At 47.5% G+C, this 18,852-nt stretch overlaps 1 protein-coding gene across 1 annotated transcript in view; it reads right to left on the bottom strand.

The window, feature by feature from the left end:
- The window catches only part of SOS2 (SOS Ras/Rho guanine nucleotide exchange factor 2), a 73,113-nt gene extending 55,725 nt beyond the window's left edge, over positions 1-17,388 (bottom strand). The window contains exons 1-2 of the mRNA XM_068149133.1: positions 17,014-17,388; positions 705-830 (exon numbers count right to left, since the gene is read on the bottom strand). Of these exons, the coding sequence (XP_068005234.1) occupies positions 705-830; positions 17,014-17,100 (213 nt within the window). The 5' untranslated portion in view covers positions 17,101-17,388. The remainder of the gene's footprint in view (positions 1-704; positions 831-17,013) is intronic.
- Positions 17,389-18,852: the final 1,464 nt, after the last annotated feature.

The raw sequence follows: 18,852 nt of genomic DNA, 5'->3' as shown, positions 1-18,852 counted from the left end.
TCACTGTAAAGAACTTTCTCCTCATATTGAGGTGAAACCTCCTGTGTTCCAGCTTATACCTGTTGTTCCTTGTCCTATCACAGGATACCAACAAAAAGACCCAGCAACTTCACCTTGACATCCACCCCTCAGATATTTATAGACACTGATAAGACCCCCTCTCAGCCTTCTGTTCTCAAGACTAAACAGCCCCAAGACTCTCAGTCTTTCTTCAAGTCTTTCTCTCAACAAGAGAGATGTTCAAGTCCCCCAGACATCCTCATTGCTCTCCACTGGACTCTCTCTAGCAGAACCCTGCCTCTCTTGAATTGCTGAGGCCCAAACTGGAAACAGTATTCCAGGTGTGGTCTCACCAGGGCAGAGCAGAGGCAGAGGAGAACCTCCCTAGATCTGCTGGACACATGTTTCTTGATGCAACCCAGAAGACCACTGGCCTTCCTGGCTACAAGGGCACACTGCTGTCCCATGAGTAACTTCCTGTCCACTAGGACTCTGAGGTCTTTCTCCATGGAACTGCTTCCCAGCAGTCTACTGGTGCAGGGGGTTATTCCTCCCCAGGTGCAGGACTCTGCACTTATTTTATAATCTTTGAGCATTAACAAGCTCTGCTTTTCAGATTCATCTTGCTTTAACTTCAACCTCCAGCTTAGTTCACCTCAGCCCCTCTGCAAGCAAGAACTTGGTTTTCCAGTATCTAGTCTTACCTCTACATCTTGGACAGTCCGTGGCTGAGCAATGCATAGTTTGTTTAGCAGCTGAAGTATCAACTCTTCGATGTAATAGAGGGAATCTTCTTTTGCTGAAAGGTTTGGGTGAACCTGTTGTTGAACCTGTCCAAAAAAAATGTGAAGAATTAGGACTTTTTTCCCCATTTAAGGCTGTTGAAAAGGAAGAACTGGAGAAAAGCAGAGTTCCTCTGTACCATAGAGCTGCAAATTCTTACACTTTCAGTGATTTCCCACAAGTTTTCCTAGGCAGCCAAGATGACAGTTCCTATTCCTGCAAAGTTGGCATCTCTATTCAATTAAAACTATGTGTTTATCCTTTATGGTGGGGAAGAAATTTCAAGTCAAGGCAGATTTCTGCCAACAATGCAGCAAAAACAACCACTCTGGGTAACCCTGCGGTTATTCATTCACAGAATGAGTAACAGTTACATTACTAACCCTACTCATGAGTACTGGGTGACTGTGAGCAGAGAAGCAGCATAGATCTACCAAAGGAAAAGATCTTACAAGCAAGGACACCAGGATAAGAGAACTAACCAGTCTGGCAGGGAATTAATTGAATTAATGTGCTGTCAAAATCGGTCACAATAAAAACCACACAAACATGACACCAAAGAAGGGCTGAAACAATTCTTTTGAGATGCTCCAGAACCAGAAAATTAACTAGAACACAGAGTCATAGAATTGTTTTGGTTGGAAAAGACCTCCAAGATCATCAAGTCCAACTGTCAGCCTAAGACCACTGCAGCCATTAAACTATGTCCCCAAGTTCCCTGAACACCTCCAGGGGTGGTGACTTCACCGCCTCCCTGGGCAGCCTGTTCCAATCCCTGACCACTCTGTCACCAAAGAAATTGTTCCTAATATCCAACCTAAACATCCCCTGGCACAATTTCAGACTATTTCTTCTTGTTCTTGATACTAGGGAGAAGAGACCAACCCCCACTTCATTCCAACCTCCCTTCAGAGAGCTGTAGAGAGGCAGAATGTCTCCCCACAGCCAGATCCCTCAACTGCTGCCTTCAAGACCTGGTCTCCAGACACTTCACCAGCTTTGTCACCCTTCTCTGGACACACTCCAGAACCTCAATGTTCTTCTTGGAGTGAGGGGTCCAACATGGAACACTGTCTGAGGTATAAAAGAGATGTGAAACACAATAGAGAGAGACCTAAGGGAAAGCATGTCAGGAGTGTCAAGACCAGGAAACATGCTGTGAGTAAAGCTTGACTTCCACCTCCCTCTAATGCAAGGCAGGATAATGCCTTTTATCTCACTACACAGAGATTAATCACAGCTTTTGTGATTAAGATTTTCCAAGGCTAAACTAGTGTAGACAACATGAAACAGGCAAATTCAGCATGTGCCCACACAAGCTAAAGGGCCACTACTAACTTGCTTTGGTCCAATGTGGCTATTTTCTTACTAAAACTCCCCCAAACCCAAACTACAACCCCACCTTAAAAACAAGAAAAGGCACTCAGGAGCTAGTCTATTATATACTCATTTTCCCTGGCAGGCTCTCAGTCAGGAAAGTATGAACTAAATCTTAAACTATAGCCAAAAAGATTCCCAAGCAATACAACCCAGGGAAATTCCCTACTCTCCCCACACAAATTCTATGTTAATCACTTCAAAAAAGTAACCTTCCATACTTACATCAGCATTGTGTACGTGGGATCAAGCACGAGATAAATGGATCAGTAGGTTTTCAGGGGAAGGCACTAACACCTCTGGGCCAGTTCTGAAACACAGGAGCTTCTCCCTCTGAACACAATGAGGGGGGCCACAAACACTGGTAGGCTCTGAGGACTCCCTCCACATTAACTGCTAATAAATTCATAGCAGTCCACTGGAGGCAGTGAATTTGTAGCCCTGAAGGCTCTTCTAAGCTGTGTTAAACCAAGTCCAGGAACATACAAAGTGGCTGGCTGTTTTTCTTCCCTGCTGGCCACAGAGGAAAATGAGCAGAGCCGCCCAGCAGCCAGAGACACCACAAGGGAGGTCCCTCCACCTCCTGTCATGCCTTGGCCTGAAAGAGTTGGAGGAACAGGACTGTGCTTTGCCCCTACACCTCCACGTGGGAAGTACTCATGTGCTCCACATGAGTACATTTCTAGTACTTGATTTTACACTGGCATCCTTCCTCACAAAGCACAGCTGAAGAACCCATGAGGAAAGCTGCTGTACACCAAGGAAGAAGGAATACATTACCTGCTTGAAACCCAGCTGCTGAGTTAGGGTATAGACTTTGCACAGAGTTGTAAGCACAGCTTAGTTTTCTGCAGCTCCAATGTGAGCATCTCTGTGCCTCATCTCACTGTTGCACAGCTGACATGTGTAGAAGGCCATGTACTGCTGAAGGAAACAAAACCTACCTCACACAAAAAACAGTCCCACTCCTTGAAAACACTTACTTCAGACTGCAGGTTTGCAACAATAGTCAGTGCACTTCGTGTTCTTCCTGAACATGAGAGTTTAATTCACAAAACAATGGGAAACCAGGAAGTGTCGCGCTAAGGTCCTGCCACGTATCTCTTGCACAAGCACTACTACAGCAAAAGCACTGGCTGGGGAACTAGGAAATGAGATGAAGTTGTATTTCCCCCACAATGAATCCTTAAGGATGCTCCACAGAAATGAAAAGAACAGGACCACAAAAATGATGGGAGGGCTGGAAGCCCTCTGCTGTGAGGCCAGACTGCGCAAGTTGGGGTTGTTTAGCCTGGAGTAGAAAAGGCTCAAGGGAGACCTTCTGGTGGCCTTCCAGTGCTTGAAGGGGCTGATGAGAAAACTGGACAGACTTTTATGTTGTGACAGGATAAGGGATGATGGTTTGAACTAAAAGAGGGAGAGAAGGAAGATATTTTTGAGATTGAGGGTAGTAAGACCTGGCTCAGGTTGCCCAGAGAGGTGGTAGATGCCCATGGAACCATTCCAGGTCAGGTTGTTTAGAACTCTAAGCAACCTGCTCCAGTTGCAGATGTCCCTGCTCAGTGCAGGGGAGGTGTACTAGATAACCTTGAAAGGTCCCTTCTAACCCAAACCAGTCTGTGATTCCATGGTAAGAAGAGAAGGGGAAGCTGTGCTCCCCTTAAGAGAAGATGAGGAACTCCCATTTACTGTATCTGAATGCAGCCATTCTCCTCCTCTCATGAGGGCTGCCTAATTTAAAAATAGACACTGCTGCCACAAAGAAAGTGACTTCACTTGTAGCTAACTCCTGTTCTCAGGCCTAAACAGCTCATGTCGTGCTTCCCTCAGCTTTCCCAGAAGGGTTGAGGATAATCAGAGGAGCTCTCAGTCCTCTTCAAACACTGGCAGAGAACCTCAGCTTCATACCATGAACACAAATAGAAGCACTGCAGTCAATTTTGCTTTGAAAGGAGAAAAACCAACAACAAAGCCCAACACTTCTTGGTTGAGACAACTCTTCCCCTAGGATTTAGGAATCAGTTTACATTTGAAATGACTCTGCTTGCAGCATCACACAGAGAGGTCCCAGAGGTGCCTGTGCACTCTCTGGCTTGAAGAGAAGTTATTTTGACAGAAGTACTGTTACTGAGAAAAAACACCAATTTCATGGCAAGAGACTGTTTTTCACAACAACACGAGAAGGCAGTTCCAAAAGCTGTGCACCAGCTGATGAAATCATATGCTGCTCCATAAAGGAGAATGCTTATCCTTTATTCACCTAAACCCTGACTGCAAGGGCTGGAAAAGCAAGGAGAAGCTGAGAAAATTCTCAATGTTTGGGTTAAAAAAAGAAAGCAGGAGGAATTGCTGAGGACATGTCCCTTAGGGAAGGTACATTCAGTGATTTCAGGTTCAGACCGAAATCTCCGAGCAGATTCCATTGGCACAGAATCATCACCAGAGCTCACACAGGGCTCAGTCTTGAGCTGACTTAAACTGCTTCCTTCAAGGGTTAAAATACTGAGAGCCATGACATGAGAGCTCTGCTGAAAGAACTCCAAGCAGAAGATAACAGAGAAACCAGGTTCTTTTACCTGTGTTATCTCTGAAACCACCCAAGTGGAGTGCTTGAAGCCATTAAAGAGGGAGATTAAAACTAGCAGGACTATGAGGATTATCCCTCCATGAGCTGTTACAAGGAGTAGAAATTAAATCACAGGTCTGCATCCTGTAAGTGTAGCATTTAAATATGGCCTGAAAGCCTTTCTGGGGAAACAAAGCTCTTATTTTAGATTGGACCTCCTGAACTACTTTTCCCTTACTCCTCATTTTTACCTCTCCCTACTCTTCTAGCACATGTGTATTGATGATAAGCCAGGGGTGGCTTCACAGAGGCCCCTCCTTGCTACAGCCCTGAGAGCCCTGCATCTGTACAAGCTCAAAACTGATCTTCCCCTTGGACCCTTCTGAGAGGCAGGTCCTTGTGGTGGGTTTCCTGCACCACACCACAAAAGCAGCTAGAGAAAACAAGCAGCTGCAGAGACAGAGTCAAGCTCAAAATTCCTTCTCAGTGAGATGTTAATAGTCCCTACAGGCTCCTGGGAAGAAGACTGTTAAGAAAAGATTAGGATGAAAACATTTCAGGGACATCAAGTGTTAGGACTAGGAAAAAATCTGATGATTGTTCCTCTGTAATTGGCACTGGTGAGGCCACCCCTCAGATACTGGGTTCAGGTTTGGGCCTCTCACTACAAGGACACTGAGTGTGTCTAGAGACAGGAAATTAAGATGGTGAGGGGTCTGGAGAACAGGTCTGCTGAGGAGCAGTTGGGGTTGTTCAGCCTGGACAAGAGGAGGCTGAGGGGAGACCCTCTCACTCTCTACGACGCCCTGAAAGGAGGCTGAAGCCAGGTGGGGGTCCATCTCTTTTCCCAAAGAGCAAGTGATAGGACTGAAATTCTTCAGTATGAGGGTGGTGAGATGCTGGAATAGGTTGCCCAGAGTGGTTGTGGATGCCCCCTCCCTGGAGGTGTTTAAGGCCAGGTCAGATGAGGCCTTGGGCAACCAAGTCTACCTGAGAGGCATCCCTGCCCATGCCAGGGGGGTTGTAGTATATGATCTCTGAGGTCCCTTCCAACCTAACCTCTATGACAAGAGGAAACAGCCTCAAGTTGCACCAGGGGAGGTTTAGGTTGGACATGAGAAACAATTTCCCCAACGAAAGGATTGTCAAGCCCTGAAACAGGCTGCCCAAAGAAGTGGTGGAGTCCCCATCCCTGGAGGGCTTTAAAAGATGTATAGTTTTGGTACTGAGGGACATAGTTTAATGGTGGACTCAGCAGTGTTAGGTCAATGACTGAACTTGATGATCTTAAAGGTCTTTTTATCATTGCATGATTCTGTGATCTTATTTTTCAGAACTAATACATGGCAAGCTTAATTTTGAACCACAGGAGATCTGTCATGAAGTCTGAATATTGATACTGTCTAGACTTGGGGAACTTCAGAAGTCCTGAGTTTAAAAGCAATGGTCCCAGGGTTGTATCTGACACAACCAAAAGCTGGAGTCAAAAGCGCAGGTAACTTTTCTAGCTTGTACCAAAGAGACAAAGCAGCAGTTTGTTTGGAGCACCTAAAAAGATCTTCCCATGTATTTTGGAAGTAGCAGAAACTTCTCATTCCCCTTTTCCCAGAGACTGATGTCAACTTAGAAATGATTTCTATTTCACTTGCCTCAAAAAACACAGTTACACTAGGTTGGTGGGCAAGTAAAACTCTGCAAGGCTGTTTGTTTACTGGAGGAACAAAGTGCATACATTTGGGAGGGAGAAAAAGAATTAGAAGATAAAAGTTAAATATTTACTATCACAGGTTGGTTAAGGTCTTGCCAACACTTGTCAGTATTTCCATACTGTGTGTTCAAGGTGATGAAATTATCACTGACAACAAAAGCAGGCTTGTCCTGTACCAGGATGCTGAAAGCCAAGAAGAAACCAAAAATCACAGAATGGTTCAGGTTGGAAGGGACTTTCGAGACCATCTAGTTCCAACCTTCCTGCCATGGGCAAGGACACCTTCAACTAAACCACACTGTTCAAGGCATCATCCAACCTGGCCTTGAACACCTCCAGAGAGGGGTATCTACAACCTCCCTGGGCAACCTGTTCCAGTGTTGCACCATCCTTACTGTAAATAATTTCTTCCTCACATCCAGTCTAAATCTCCCCTCCTTTGGCTTCCATCCATTCCCTCTCATCTTGTCACTACAGGCCCTTGTGAAAAGTCCCTCCCCAGCTTTCTTCAGGTACTGGAAGGTTGCTATAAGGTCTCCATGAAGCCTTCTCTTCTCCAAGGTGAACAGCCCCAACTCTCACAGCTTGTCCCCATAGGGAAGGTGCTCCAGCCCTCTGATCATCTTCATGGCCTCTTCTGGACTCACTCCAACAGTTCCATGTGCTTCCTGTGTTGGGGACACCAGTACTGGACTCAGTACTCCCGGTGAAAATATCTGGGTTTAGGTTGGAGTTTTACTCCTTCTTTTCCTTCCTGAAGTTAACAGTGCCCATTAGAAACATAAAACATCTGCTCTAAAGGCATTTTTCATCCCTCATCTGGATGATGCTCCAAAGAAGAGAAACAGATGTAGTGTCTTAAAGGCCTGTGATGCTCTTGCTCAGTGACAGCACTGACAGTCCCAATTACAGCATAATTCATCAGAAAGAACCACGAAGATTTAAACACTTAAAGAGATCTCCCAATTAAGCATGCTGTCAACTTCAAAAATAACAGCACTGATTTCTAACTTGATTTCCAGTACAGCAATTTCTAGATGGCCCATCTTCCTTAAATCAAATGCTGATAGAGGAACAGGAGGAAGTGATCTCTTAAGCAAACCAGAACTCAGTATTTCAGCTATGTGCAGCAATTTTAGCTTTTTTATTGCAGCTCTAAACATTTGATGCACTGTTAGCAAAATCTCTTCTAACACAGCAACTGAGCTGTGAAAAGCATCTCACAGTGCCTGTGGTAACAGCACAAGGAGTGATGGGTTTAAACTAAAACTGGGATATTTAAACTAGACAGAAGAAGGTGATGATGCATGGCTGATTGGTAAACTTTGAATCAAATGCAGATCACTGATCTCCCCATCTTTTTCTGCAATAAGCTGCAGGATGCAAGACATCTTGACAGCAGGTGATGGAATCACAGACAGGTGGGGGTTGGAAGGGACCTCTGGGTCACCAACAGCAGCTTGCCCAGGAGCACAGTGTCCAAGTGGGTTTGGAATGTCTCCAAAGAAGGTGGCTCCATAACCTCTCTGGGCAGCCTGATCCAGGGCTCCAGCACCATCACAGCAAGGTTTTTCCTCACACTCAGATGGAACCTCATGGGCTCCAGTTTGTGCTCACCACCTCTTGTCCTGTTGCTGGGCACCACTGAAAAGAATCTGCCCCCACCCTCTTTCCCCCACCCTTTAGTTCTTGCTGAGAAGATCCCCTCTCAAGCTACTACTCTCCAGGCTAAACAGCCCCAGGTTTCTCTACCTCTCCTTATGACAGAGATGCTCCAGGCCCCTCAGCATCTTTGTAGCCTCCACGGGACTGTCTCCAGTAGTTACCTGTCACTTCTGAACTGGGGAGCCCAGAACTGGACACAATACTCCAGGTGTAGGCTTATTAGGGTAGAGCAGAAGGGCAAGAGAACACACTCTTCTTAATGTAGCACAGGATCCCATTTGCCTTCTTGGCCATGAGGGCCCATTTGTGTCTCACAGAAGGAACTGGTAGATCATGATGAGCACAACAGACCAAATCTCAGGCTTCTGCTAATTTCCACACAGATGCATTTCCCAGAAGACCTGCCCACTGCTAGCTTCTCCTACTGGCCACTTCCCCACCATGGCTCACTTCTGCTATATCTGCTCTTATCTGTTTCATATTTTGTTTTTCACATCTCCACTTAGCCTGGAGAAGAGGAGGCTGAAGGGAGACCTCATTGCTCTTTGCAACTCCCTGACAGGAGGTTGTAGTGAGGTGGGGGTTGGTCTCTTCTAGCATCAGGTGACAGAACAAGAGAAAATGGTCTGAAATTGTGCCAGAGGAGGTTCAGGTTGGATATTAGGAAATATTTCTCTACTGAGTGGTCAGGGATTGGAACAGGCTGCCCAGGGCATGTGGTGAAGTCCCCATCCCCGGAGGTGTTCAAGAAATGTGTGGACATGGCCCTTTGGGACATGGTTTAATGGCTGCAGTGGTCTTAGGTCAAGGGTTGGACTCCATGATCTCAGAGGTCCTTTCCAACCAACACAGTTCTATGATTCTCTGGGATGAGATGATGAGAGAAGCACAAACACTGCCCAGCTCCCCCCAGTGCCTCACTTAGATGGCACGCAGAGAGGCAAGATGACCACGCCTGAAGGAGTAGAAGCACAAAATTGAGGGAAGGGTGGCAGTCAACCCTTCAGTTTGGAGTTTCTTCCTGTCACTAGTTAGCCTGGCAAGTCCTTAAGCCAACGCAAAGGCTCATTTCCATGTTCCATTTTAACAACCCAAGTAGGAAGTGTTTCTGCTGCTGCTGCTGCCAAATGAAATTACACCGTTCCTACTACTTTTAAACACTTGGGATCTAAAAACTACCTTCATTTCATGCCAGTGGCAAACAAAATTCTCCTGTTACCGTTGCCAGCTGCAGACTCCAGCGAGACTAATTAAGCTGTGTAATAAAACAGTGAAATAAAAAAGGCATTAAAAAAAATAGGATTTAAGTAAAAGGACCAGTCCCATTTGGTTCCAAATTTTATTGATGATAGTGAATATTCATGCAAGACAAAAAAAGCCTTTCTCCTTCCTTGTCAGGGACTAACCCAAAGTGCTACTGAGAATAAAAAAAGGTCTAGAGGAATTGGCCTGTTGTTTACAGAAGACTTGGTAGAGTACACATCACAGGGACTTGATGTTCCTTTCTACACCTACAGCCACCTTTCCATTGTGAACACGCTGTTAAGGGGCAACAACTGGATCAGTGCTTGACAGTCATAGAATGCTTTGGGTTGCAAGAAATCTCTAAAGTTCATCTAGTCCAACCCCCCCTGCAGTCACCAGGGACATCTGCTACTAAGAACAGGTTGATCACAGCCCCATCAAACCTGACCCGGAATGGCTCCAGGGATGGGGCATCTATCACCTCTCTGGGAAACCCATGACAGGGTGTCACCCTGCTCAGGGTTAAAAATGTCTTCCTTCTCTCCAGTCAGTTTAAACTTTCATCCCTTGTCTTGTCACAACAGGCCCTACTCAAAAGTCTGTCCCCAACTTTCTGAACAGCCCCTTTAAGTACTGAAAGGTCGCCAACAGGGCTCCCTGGAGCCTTCTCTTCTCCATTCTGAACGGCCCCAACTCTCAGCCTGGCCTGACAGAAGGCTTCCAACCCTCTCATCATTGCTGTGGCCTTCTCTGGCCCTGCTCCAACAGGTCCATGGCTCTGCTGTGCTGAGGACACCAGGGCTGGACCCAGCACTGCAAGTGGGGTCTCAGCAGAATGGAGCCAAGGGGCAGAATCCCCTCCCTCCACCGGCTGCCCACGCTGCTGGGGATCAGCCCAGGACACAGCTGGGTCTGGGCTGTAAGCAGACAGTGTCAACTCATCTCCACTTTTTCATCCACCAATATTCCCAAATCCATCTCCACAGGACTGCCCTCCATCCCAGCATGCCCCAACCCTGGGGCAGGACCTTGTACAAGCCCTGTTGATCCTCATGAGGTCCACTTTGTTCAGATCCATACAGGTGCAGTCTCACCCCTCAGGTGTGCCAACCACACCATTCAGCTTGGTGTCGTCTGCAAACTTGCCGAGGGTGCACTTGATCCCACTCCAAACTTGTATGAGTCTAAGTAACTTGACAGGCAATGAAGCCTCACCAGCACTTCCCTTATTTGCCCTTCTCCCAGGCTGAGGCATTCATGCCTGCAGTAACTGGAAACCTGCAAAGGTCTGGGTTCAGAATTCAAATAATTGTATTTATTAAAAGCCAAATGACCTCACAGATTTCCAAACTAAATATAACTTATCTTAAAACATCCCAACAAGCAGCTCTACAGTTAAAATTAGAATGCATTAAATAATAACTCATGCTAATGAAATTAGAATGCATTAAATTATAATCCATTCTAATGGCTCCATAATGCATTAAACAATTCTAACCCAAGGGGGTCCAATTCTTTCACGGAAAAACATGTTGGTTACCAGCCCTGACAGAGCAGGGAACAAAATAAGGCAGACAAGTGAAGAAAATAGTACAAGAGCTGGGCCATCATACATTAATTCCCATGGTTTAGAATATAGAGGAGCACTGGATGACTGTAAACTTCAGAAACATCCTCAAAAATGGTCTTTTATATTTCTGTCTGCAACATTTGCTAAGAATAAACCCTTTAGTCATGCTCTAGAAATCTGATGTGTGGTCCAGAGCAATAGTGGAATTGTTTTGGAGAATGCAAATAGTGTAGAGAGCCCTGCTTACACCGACGGGCAGCGAGCGCCTGCAGAAATGTGAGGATTCATTGTTGGGTGGCCGAGTAGGTAACAGAGAAAATCGAACCAGTAACACCTCTGAGAGGCTTGTTAATTTGATTCAGAGAAACCAGAGGAGAAAGTAACCCAATACACAGCCCTTGTTTACAGAAATATGTCTTTAATTTGCCAGAGGATCTGTGGGAGCGTGCACAAGCGATAATGCACACTGGGAACACGCTATAATATGGCCTGTGCGAGCAGCAGGTCACGGGAGGAGATTCTGCCCCTCTGCTCCCCTCCCGTGAGGCCCCACCGGCAGTGCTGGGTCCAGCTCTAGAGTCCCCAACATAAGCAGGTCATGGAAACTGTCAAAGCAGGGCCAGAGGAGGGCTGTGCAGATGACCAGAGGGGCTGGAGCACCTCTGCTGTGAGGCCAGGATAACAGAGTTCAGGTTGTTCAGCCTGGAGAAGGCTCCAAGCAGACCTTCTTGTTTGAAGGTGGCTACAGAAGAGATGGAGAGGGACTTTTTACAAAGGCATGGAGTAACAGGCTGAGAGGCAATGGCCTCAGCTGGAAGGAGATGGATTTAGATTAGACATCAGGAACAAATTCTTCCCCATGAGGCTGAGGAGGCATTGCAACAGGTTGCCCAGAGAAGTTGTGGAAGCTCCATGCCTGGAACTATTGAAGGCCAGGCTGGATGGGGCCTTCAGCAACCTGGTCCAGTAGGAAGAGTCCCTACCCACGGCAGAGGGGTTGGAACTACAGGATCTTTAAGGTCCCTTCCCACCCAAACCATCCTGTGATTCTATGATGGCTGTTTTGGAGCACATCCATGTACGTCCAACACCAAACCACTTCCATGGAATCACCCATTCAATTTTGAAAACCTGCTCCAACAGATTGGGATAAAGGTTCATTCCAGGTACCATTGGAAGATGTTTGACATTAACGATGTTTTCAGTAACAAGTATGGAAAGGTTCTTATACAATGAATTTCCAGGGTGTTAAAACTGGGACTTCCTTTAACTCCTGATGGGAGATACACACTCGGGTGCTACCAGCACGATTCATACATGGCTTTTCTAGGTTCCCCACTAAGATCAACAGGTATGACATCAAAGCATTGCTATCAACCTGTAAAATCAATTCAGTTCTGCAAAGTTTCATCTGAAAGAAAGTTGACAGTCAGCAAGAACAAGCTTTGGCACAGGATCTGGGCTAGGAAACCTAGTTACAACATTCAAATGCCCATTTTAGAAACAAGTTTCATAATTTGCCATCTTTCCCCACAAAAGTCATCAGGCCAGGAAAAGCTAAAACAACAAATCAAACCAAACCCAAACAAGCACTTGGAAACACGAAAAAGAGGAGAGAACAAATTCACAAGAGAAAAATCCCCCCCACCATGGAGGGGCCTGTTTTCATCGGAGGAAGATCTGGCCAGCTTTGGAGAGAGAGCAGCAGAAAAGCCCCTCCACAGCAGTCCTGCCCCATCGAGCAGAAGCTTTAATGATGCTGCCAGTATCAACATCCCATGGATTCAAACCCAAGAAACCCCACCAGTGGGGGGTTTGAAAGCTCTCTAATTTCTGCTGGAACAGCTGCTGGAGCACTTTGAGAATTATTCAAAGAGACACTGTGATCCTTTAAGACGTCAGCCCCTTTAAGAAATAAAGTCAGCTTCCAGATTAAAAGTCTTCATAAAGCCATGACCATAGAGCTACTTGAAGTGATTTGCTTGTACCAACAACAGTTCAACTAACTATAACATCACAGAATTGCCTTTATTGATAAAAACCATTAAGATCATCAAGTCCAACCATTATCTAACTCTACTAAGGCTGGTGCTAAACCACATCCCTCAGCACATCTGTGCCTCTTTTAAACACTTCCAGGGATGGGGATTCAACTACATCCCTGGGCAGCCTGTTCCAGGGTTTGAACACCCTTTCAGTGAAGAAGTTTCTTCTAATGTCTAATCTAAACCTCCCCTGGTGCAACTTGAGGCTATTTCCTCTTGTCCTATTGCTTGCTGTTTGGGAGAAGGGACCAAGCCCCACCTTGATGCATCCTCCTTTCAGAGAGTTGAGAGAGCCAGGCCTCCCCTCAGTCTCCTTTTCTGCAGGCTGAACAATCCCCTCAGTCTCCTTTTCTCCAGGTGAGGAGTGGATGAACATGAAACTACTTCAAAATCTTCAACTTAGTAGATTCCAAGGTGTCTCTGCTAAGAATATTGTGAGATATATATACACACACACATATGAAGAACTTGCTTAAAAATCTAGTTTAATGCCTTGACATTTAGTTTTTTCCCTAAGACTTTTCTAAGACTTTCCTCACACTAGTAGGTAAAATTTAGCACTCTACTAAGCTTAAAGATGTATGACCAATTAAATGCATACAGAACATTGGTCAAAAGAGAGATCCTCATCTTTTTTCCCCACATATAAAAGCAAGAACAGAGGTATTTTACCTTTTTTTTCCCCCTCCACTCATAATATGGTAAATGTCAACTGCATGGAATGCATTTAAATGCAAGTGTTTAAAAGTGATTGGATAAGAAGTGACCTTAACTTGCTGAATGCATAATGAAGGAGAGTGGAGTTCTTCAAAGCATGTCATGGACTTCAAATTCAAGCAGCAAGGAAATCCTGTCTGTTGTCAGTGAACTGTATTGGCATGTTATCCTGATGCACATCTTTCTATACTTTAGAATGATGATTTCTCACACCTTAACATACACAAAGAAAGCCAAACCCTTTCCCCATTTTCTGCTTATTCACAAAGTCTCTACTGAAGGGAAAGGCCTTCAAGAACAGGAGATAGAAACCTATGTCTGCACTTGTAACACAGGCTACTGTGAAGAAAACCCAAAGTGAAAAAAAGCAAACCAACCTCTGTTCCAGGTATTTAACAAAACCAACCAAACCTACCTACATCAAAAACAAAACCCCAAACCAAACCCCTTCTCAAGGTCTTTAAAGTTTGCATCGCAAAAGCAGCCTGCTTGGAAAGGTCTTATCTAAACTGGTTGACAAACTTTTAAGCCCTTTCAGAATCACAAAATCATAGAATTGTTTTGTTTGGAAAAGATCACTGAGTCCAACCACTATCTAACTCTACCAAGGCTGGTGCTAAACCATGTCACTCAGCACCACATCTCTATGTCTTTTAAACAGCTCTGTGGATAAGGATTCAACCACCTCCCTGGGAAGCTTGTTCCTGGGCTTGACAGCTCTTTCAGGGAAGAAACATTTGCTAATATCCAACTTAAACCTATCCTGCTGCCACTTGTGGCCATCTCCTCTTGTCCTGTCACTAGTTACGTGGGAGAAAAGATCAACCTCCAGCTGGATCCAACTTCCTTTCAGGGAGCTGTAGAGAGCCTGCCCTCAGCCTCCAGATTGAACAACCCCAGTTCCCTCAGCTGCTCCTCACCACACCTTTTCTCCAGATCGTTCACCAGCTTTTATTGCCCTTCTCTGGACCTGCTCTAGCACCTCAACATCCTTCTTGGAGTGAGGGGCCCAAAACTGAACCCTGTATTGGAGGTGTGTGTGGCCTCACCAGTGCTGAGTACTGGGGGAATTAAAAACTGTGGTATACATTTAATGATTTCTGACACCACATAAAACCTTATGCTTTGGTGGAGACTTAGGATTCAGTGGTACACTTCTCAACTCTCCAATGCAGAAGGGAAATGCTCTCATCTCTTCATCAAAGTGAAAGGCAAGATGTAAATAAAACAACCCATAAATCTTCTGAAAGGTTCTGGCTTAAGCATCTCCAGAATCTATTACAACTGACAGCATCTCCCTGACTGCAACAACGATACAATTTCGGTTTGACTCACTGATACTGTGTTCATAAAAGAAACGCACATTACAGTGTGATTGCTTCATGCTAAAGGGTGGGTACTGCAGACAAGGAACTTTTCCAGGAAAGAAAAAAACCTGTCCATAAGCAACTATGATTTTTTTTCTGCAAGCAGACACTGGTATCAAGACTTTATTTCCTCTGGTTTAGAATGTCTGAGTTCCTGCTCTGTCTCTTTTCATCAGTACTAAAAGTAGAGAGACAGAAAGAAATGGTAAGAGCAGCATTAATCTGCCAACTTTTAGAATGATAGCATCATGGAATTGTTTTGTTTGGAAAGACCTCTAAGATCCCAACTGCCAATCTAAGACCATTAAACCATGTCCCCAAGTGCCATGTCCACACACTTCTTGAACGTCTCCAGGGATGTTGACCCCACCACCTCCCTGGGCAACCTATTCCAATGCCTGAATACTCTCATTTGTATTTTAGAATGATGAATAGTACCTTTAAAGTTTTAATGAAATCCTTTTGGTCAAACTCATATAGCTCTAGCTCACATTTGGGTGGATGCTGTTTGGTGTCAAGGTGTGGGGGTTTATGTCAGCCTCCAGGGATCAGGAAAAGAGCAACATGGCATTCTCAAGGCTTCCCCAGACATGCTGAAATGCAGTGGAGGAGGAGGAGATTCAAGAATAATGAGCAGAAAATCCAGGATTCTGCAGACAGGCGATTAGTGGGTTTTATGCCAGCCACAAGACTACTTAGCTGCCTTCAGTGGCTTTTAATACAAGTGACATGCAGACCCAAAACAAATGAAGGAGTGAGAGAATCATTACCCCATACCATAACTAATTTTATTCTTGGGGGAGAAAAAAGACAAAACACCACTCACATGAGTGCCTGCATTACTGGGATCACAGTGCTACCTAGCACCAGAGAGAGGATCCATTATGTTAAGATCTATCTAATGGTCCTCAGTCTTTGCAACAGTAACAGGCAAATGACACATAGTAGAACAACATCACTCCCTCCTTCATGCCCTACGAACTTCAATTTAACCCACTCCTTCTGCTTTTGGGGTGTCCTCCCTAAGAGTGGTGGGCTTGAGGCTATCATGCTATACAAAACACATCATAACATTCCCCTCCATGGCAGGGTAATGAGTTTTTCACACAGCTTATGTCCTTCATCCATCATGCAATTGTTTCTTAAGAGAACACAGGCCGACTTTACCCTGTGCCACAGACAACTTGGTATTACACTGGTCAGGGTATCAGAAGGACGTCAATGGGGTGGCCAGCAAGGGCGTCTGGATTGTGAAGGGGCCTTAAGGAAGGGATGGAAGGCTGCCCTTCCACTGCCCATCTCAGAAGCAAAACACTAGTATTACCAAGCAGGCTCAAACCCAGCATCCCAATTAAGGCGGCTGGAAAGGGACTCTGAGCAAGCGCTGGTTGTAGAGGTGAAGGAGAGGCAGCCTCTGACAGGAGGAAGAGAGCCTGCCAGGCACACACCGTCACCTGGCAGCATCTTCACACAAAGAAGCACCCAAGGCAAGGCAAGGCGGACAGGCACTGCTTGGACCTGGGCCCGGGCAGCCTGCTGCGAGTGACCGTCCCTGAGCAGGGGGTTGGCAAGAGGACCTCCTGAGGCCCCTTCCAACCTCTGCAGTGCCGTGACCGAGCTGCCGGGGGGGGTGAAGGGACAGGACGGGAGAAGTCCCGTAGGAGTCAGGCAGGGCCAGGGGCACGGTGAAAGCGAAAGGGTAGACTCTCGGGCTCTGTCCTATAAGACTGTCAGGCGAAGGGGCACCGTCCGAGCCCACGGGCATCGCAGCGGTGCCAGCTAGCAGCAGGCGAAGCCCGGCCGCTGCCCGTGCAGCGGGACAGGCACCTGCAGCGGCCCGGGCAGCCCAGGGAGTGGGGCGGGCGGAGAAGGGACCGTCCCAGGGGCCGCAGGGCGGGTTTGAGGCGCAGGTGCCGCCCGTTCCCCGTCCCCCGGGCCGCTACCACTGCTGCCACCGCGGCCGGACTGACCTTGCGCAGGGCGGGCACGAAGAGCCCCCGCCATTTCGGGCCGTTCTCCTCGCCGAAGAACTCGTACGGCTGCGGCGGCGGCTGCATGGCGCCAGCCGGCGGCTCCTCTGCATCGGGGCCGCCCGCCTCGCCGCTCCCCGCTAGCTACGGCGCCCGAGGCATAGGACGGGGGAGAAGGAAAAGGGACTGGGGGGGCGCTGAGGGGAAAGAAGCCGCCGCCACCGGCGCTCGTCAGGGCCGGGCCGGGCCGCGTTACGGCTCTCGGCCACCGCTTGCTCTGTCCTCACCCCCCCGCCCGGGCGGCCATCACATCCGGCGCGGGAGGGGCCGGGCTCCGGGCCGCTCGCCGTGCGCTGACGGGGCGGCGGGGTGAGGCACCCTCGGCCCCGCTCGCTGCGGCCCCGCTACTGCTGCCGCCGCCCCTCGGCGCGCATGCGCGGCTGCCACCATTCTGCCCTCCTCCGCCCATTATCGCGGCGCCCCCTGCCGGCCGCGCCGCCGCCGGGCGCTCACGGCGGGAAGAGCTCTCGCAGCGTCCTGCCGCTGCCCCGACGGTCCGGGGAAGGTGCCGCTGCTATGCCTTCAGGGGAAAGCTACCGCTGCCCGACCTTCAGGGGAAAGCTGCCACTGCCCCATCCTCAAAGGGCAGATGCTGCTGCCCAGCCCTCAGGGGAGAGCTGCCGTTGTCCGTCCCTCAAGGAAAGCTGTCGCTTCGCGCCCTTCAGGGAAGAGCTGCCGCTGCCGGACCCTCGGGGAAAGTTGCGGCCCAGCACCCGGCACGGCCGAGGTTAATTCATTAGCTGGAATTTGGAACCACGTTACGACGCCGAGTTCGGCGGTAGCTGTTTTCCTTCCTAGCCCTGAGAAAGCTGTCACAGTTCCCTCTACTCCCGGAACCAGCACTGCAGCCAAACTTTCGCTCGTTTTCCTTCCGATGCTGGTGCATTCAAGTCTCAGCCCCTATCCCCCCCTCTAAGACTTGCTAACAAAAGGAATGGATAAATTAAATGAGGGGAAGACGTGCCTTTTTGGCAGAAAGAATGCGATCTCCTGTTACAACAGATTTCCCAGGCGCTGGCAGGGGCAGTGACAGCTCCTGTGGCTCGGCGTTCAAGCCCAGACCATAAGCAAAAAGGTAATCCTGTGTGCAACTTCGGCCTAACTCTGGCAAAATCCACAAGCCTGGAGTTCGAACAGCCACCATGCCAGAGAAGGCTCTGGGCAGAACTTCTGGAGGCCTGTCAGTACTTAAAGGGGCATCTGACAAAGCTGGGGACAGACTTTAGAGCAGGGCCTGCTGTGACAGGACAGTGGGTGATGAGGTTAAACTAAAAGAGGTGAGATTTAGACTCGATAATAGGAGGACATCTTTTACACTGAGTGGTAAAACACTGTTGCAGCTTGCCCAGAGGTGGTAGATGCCCTATCCCTGGAGCCACCCAGGTTGTTTGGGGCTCTGAGCAACCTGGTCTAATTGCAGATGTCTCTGCTGACTGCAGGGGTGTTGTAATAGGTGGCCTTTAAAGGTCCCTCCCAACCCAAACTATTCTGTGAGTCTGTGGAAGTGGACATCCCAGGCTGAGCGAGCCCCTCACCTAGCACTTGATCCCCATGCCCTTGCTCTTCAGAATGGGCCATTCCTCTGTTCTCCAGACAGCCTGAACTCCTTCAAGGTGTGGCAGTGGTGACCAGACACTGTGAGGGCACTGTGAAGTATCCTAAAGAAGGTCATTTTCCCAGGAGCAGCCATTCAGTGGGCCATGACTCTAATTTTTTTGCAATATTTTAAAAAATATATGATATGCTGTACTCTTCCCAGCATTTAAGACTAGTCTGTTA

Source organism: Melanerpes formicivorus, unplaced genomic scaffold (assembly GCF_026170545.1).
Source record: "Melanerpes formicivorus ecotype bairdi unplaced genomic scaffold, bMelFor1.0.p_v2 SCAF_17, whole genome shotgun sequence".
NCBI classification, from domain to species: Eukaryota; Metazoa; Chordata; class Aves; order Piciformes; family Picidae; genus Melanerpes; species Melanerpes formicivorus.
Note: the sequence above shows the minus strand (reverse complement) of the source record. Positions and strands in the feature narration are given on the sequence as shown.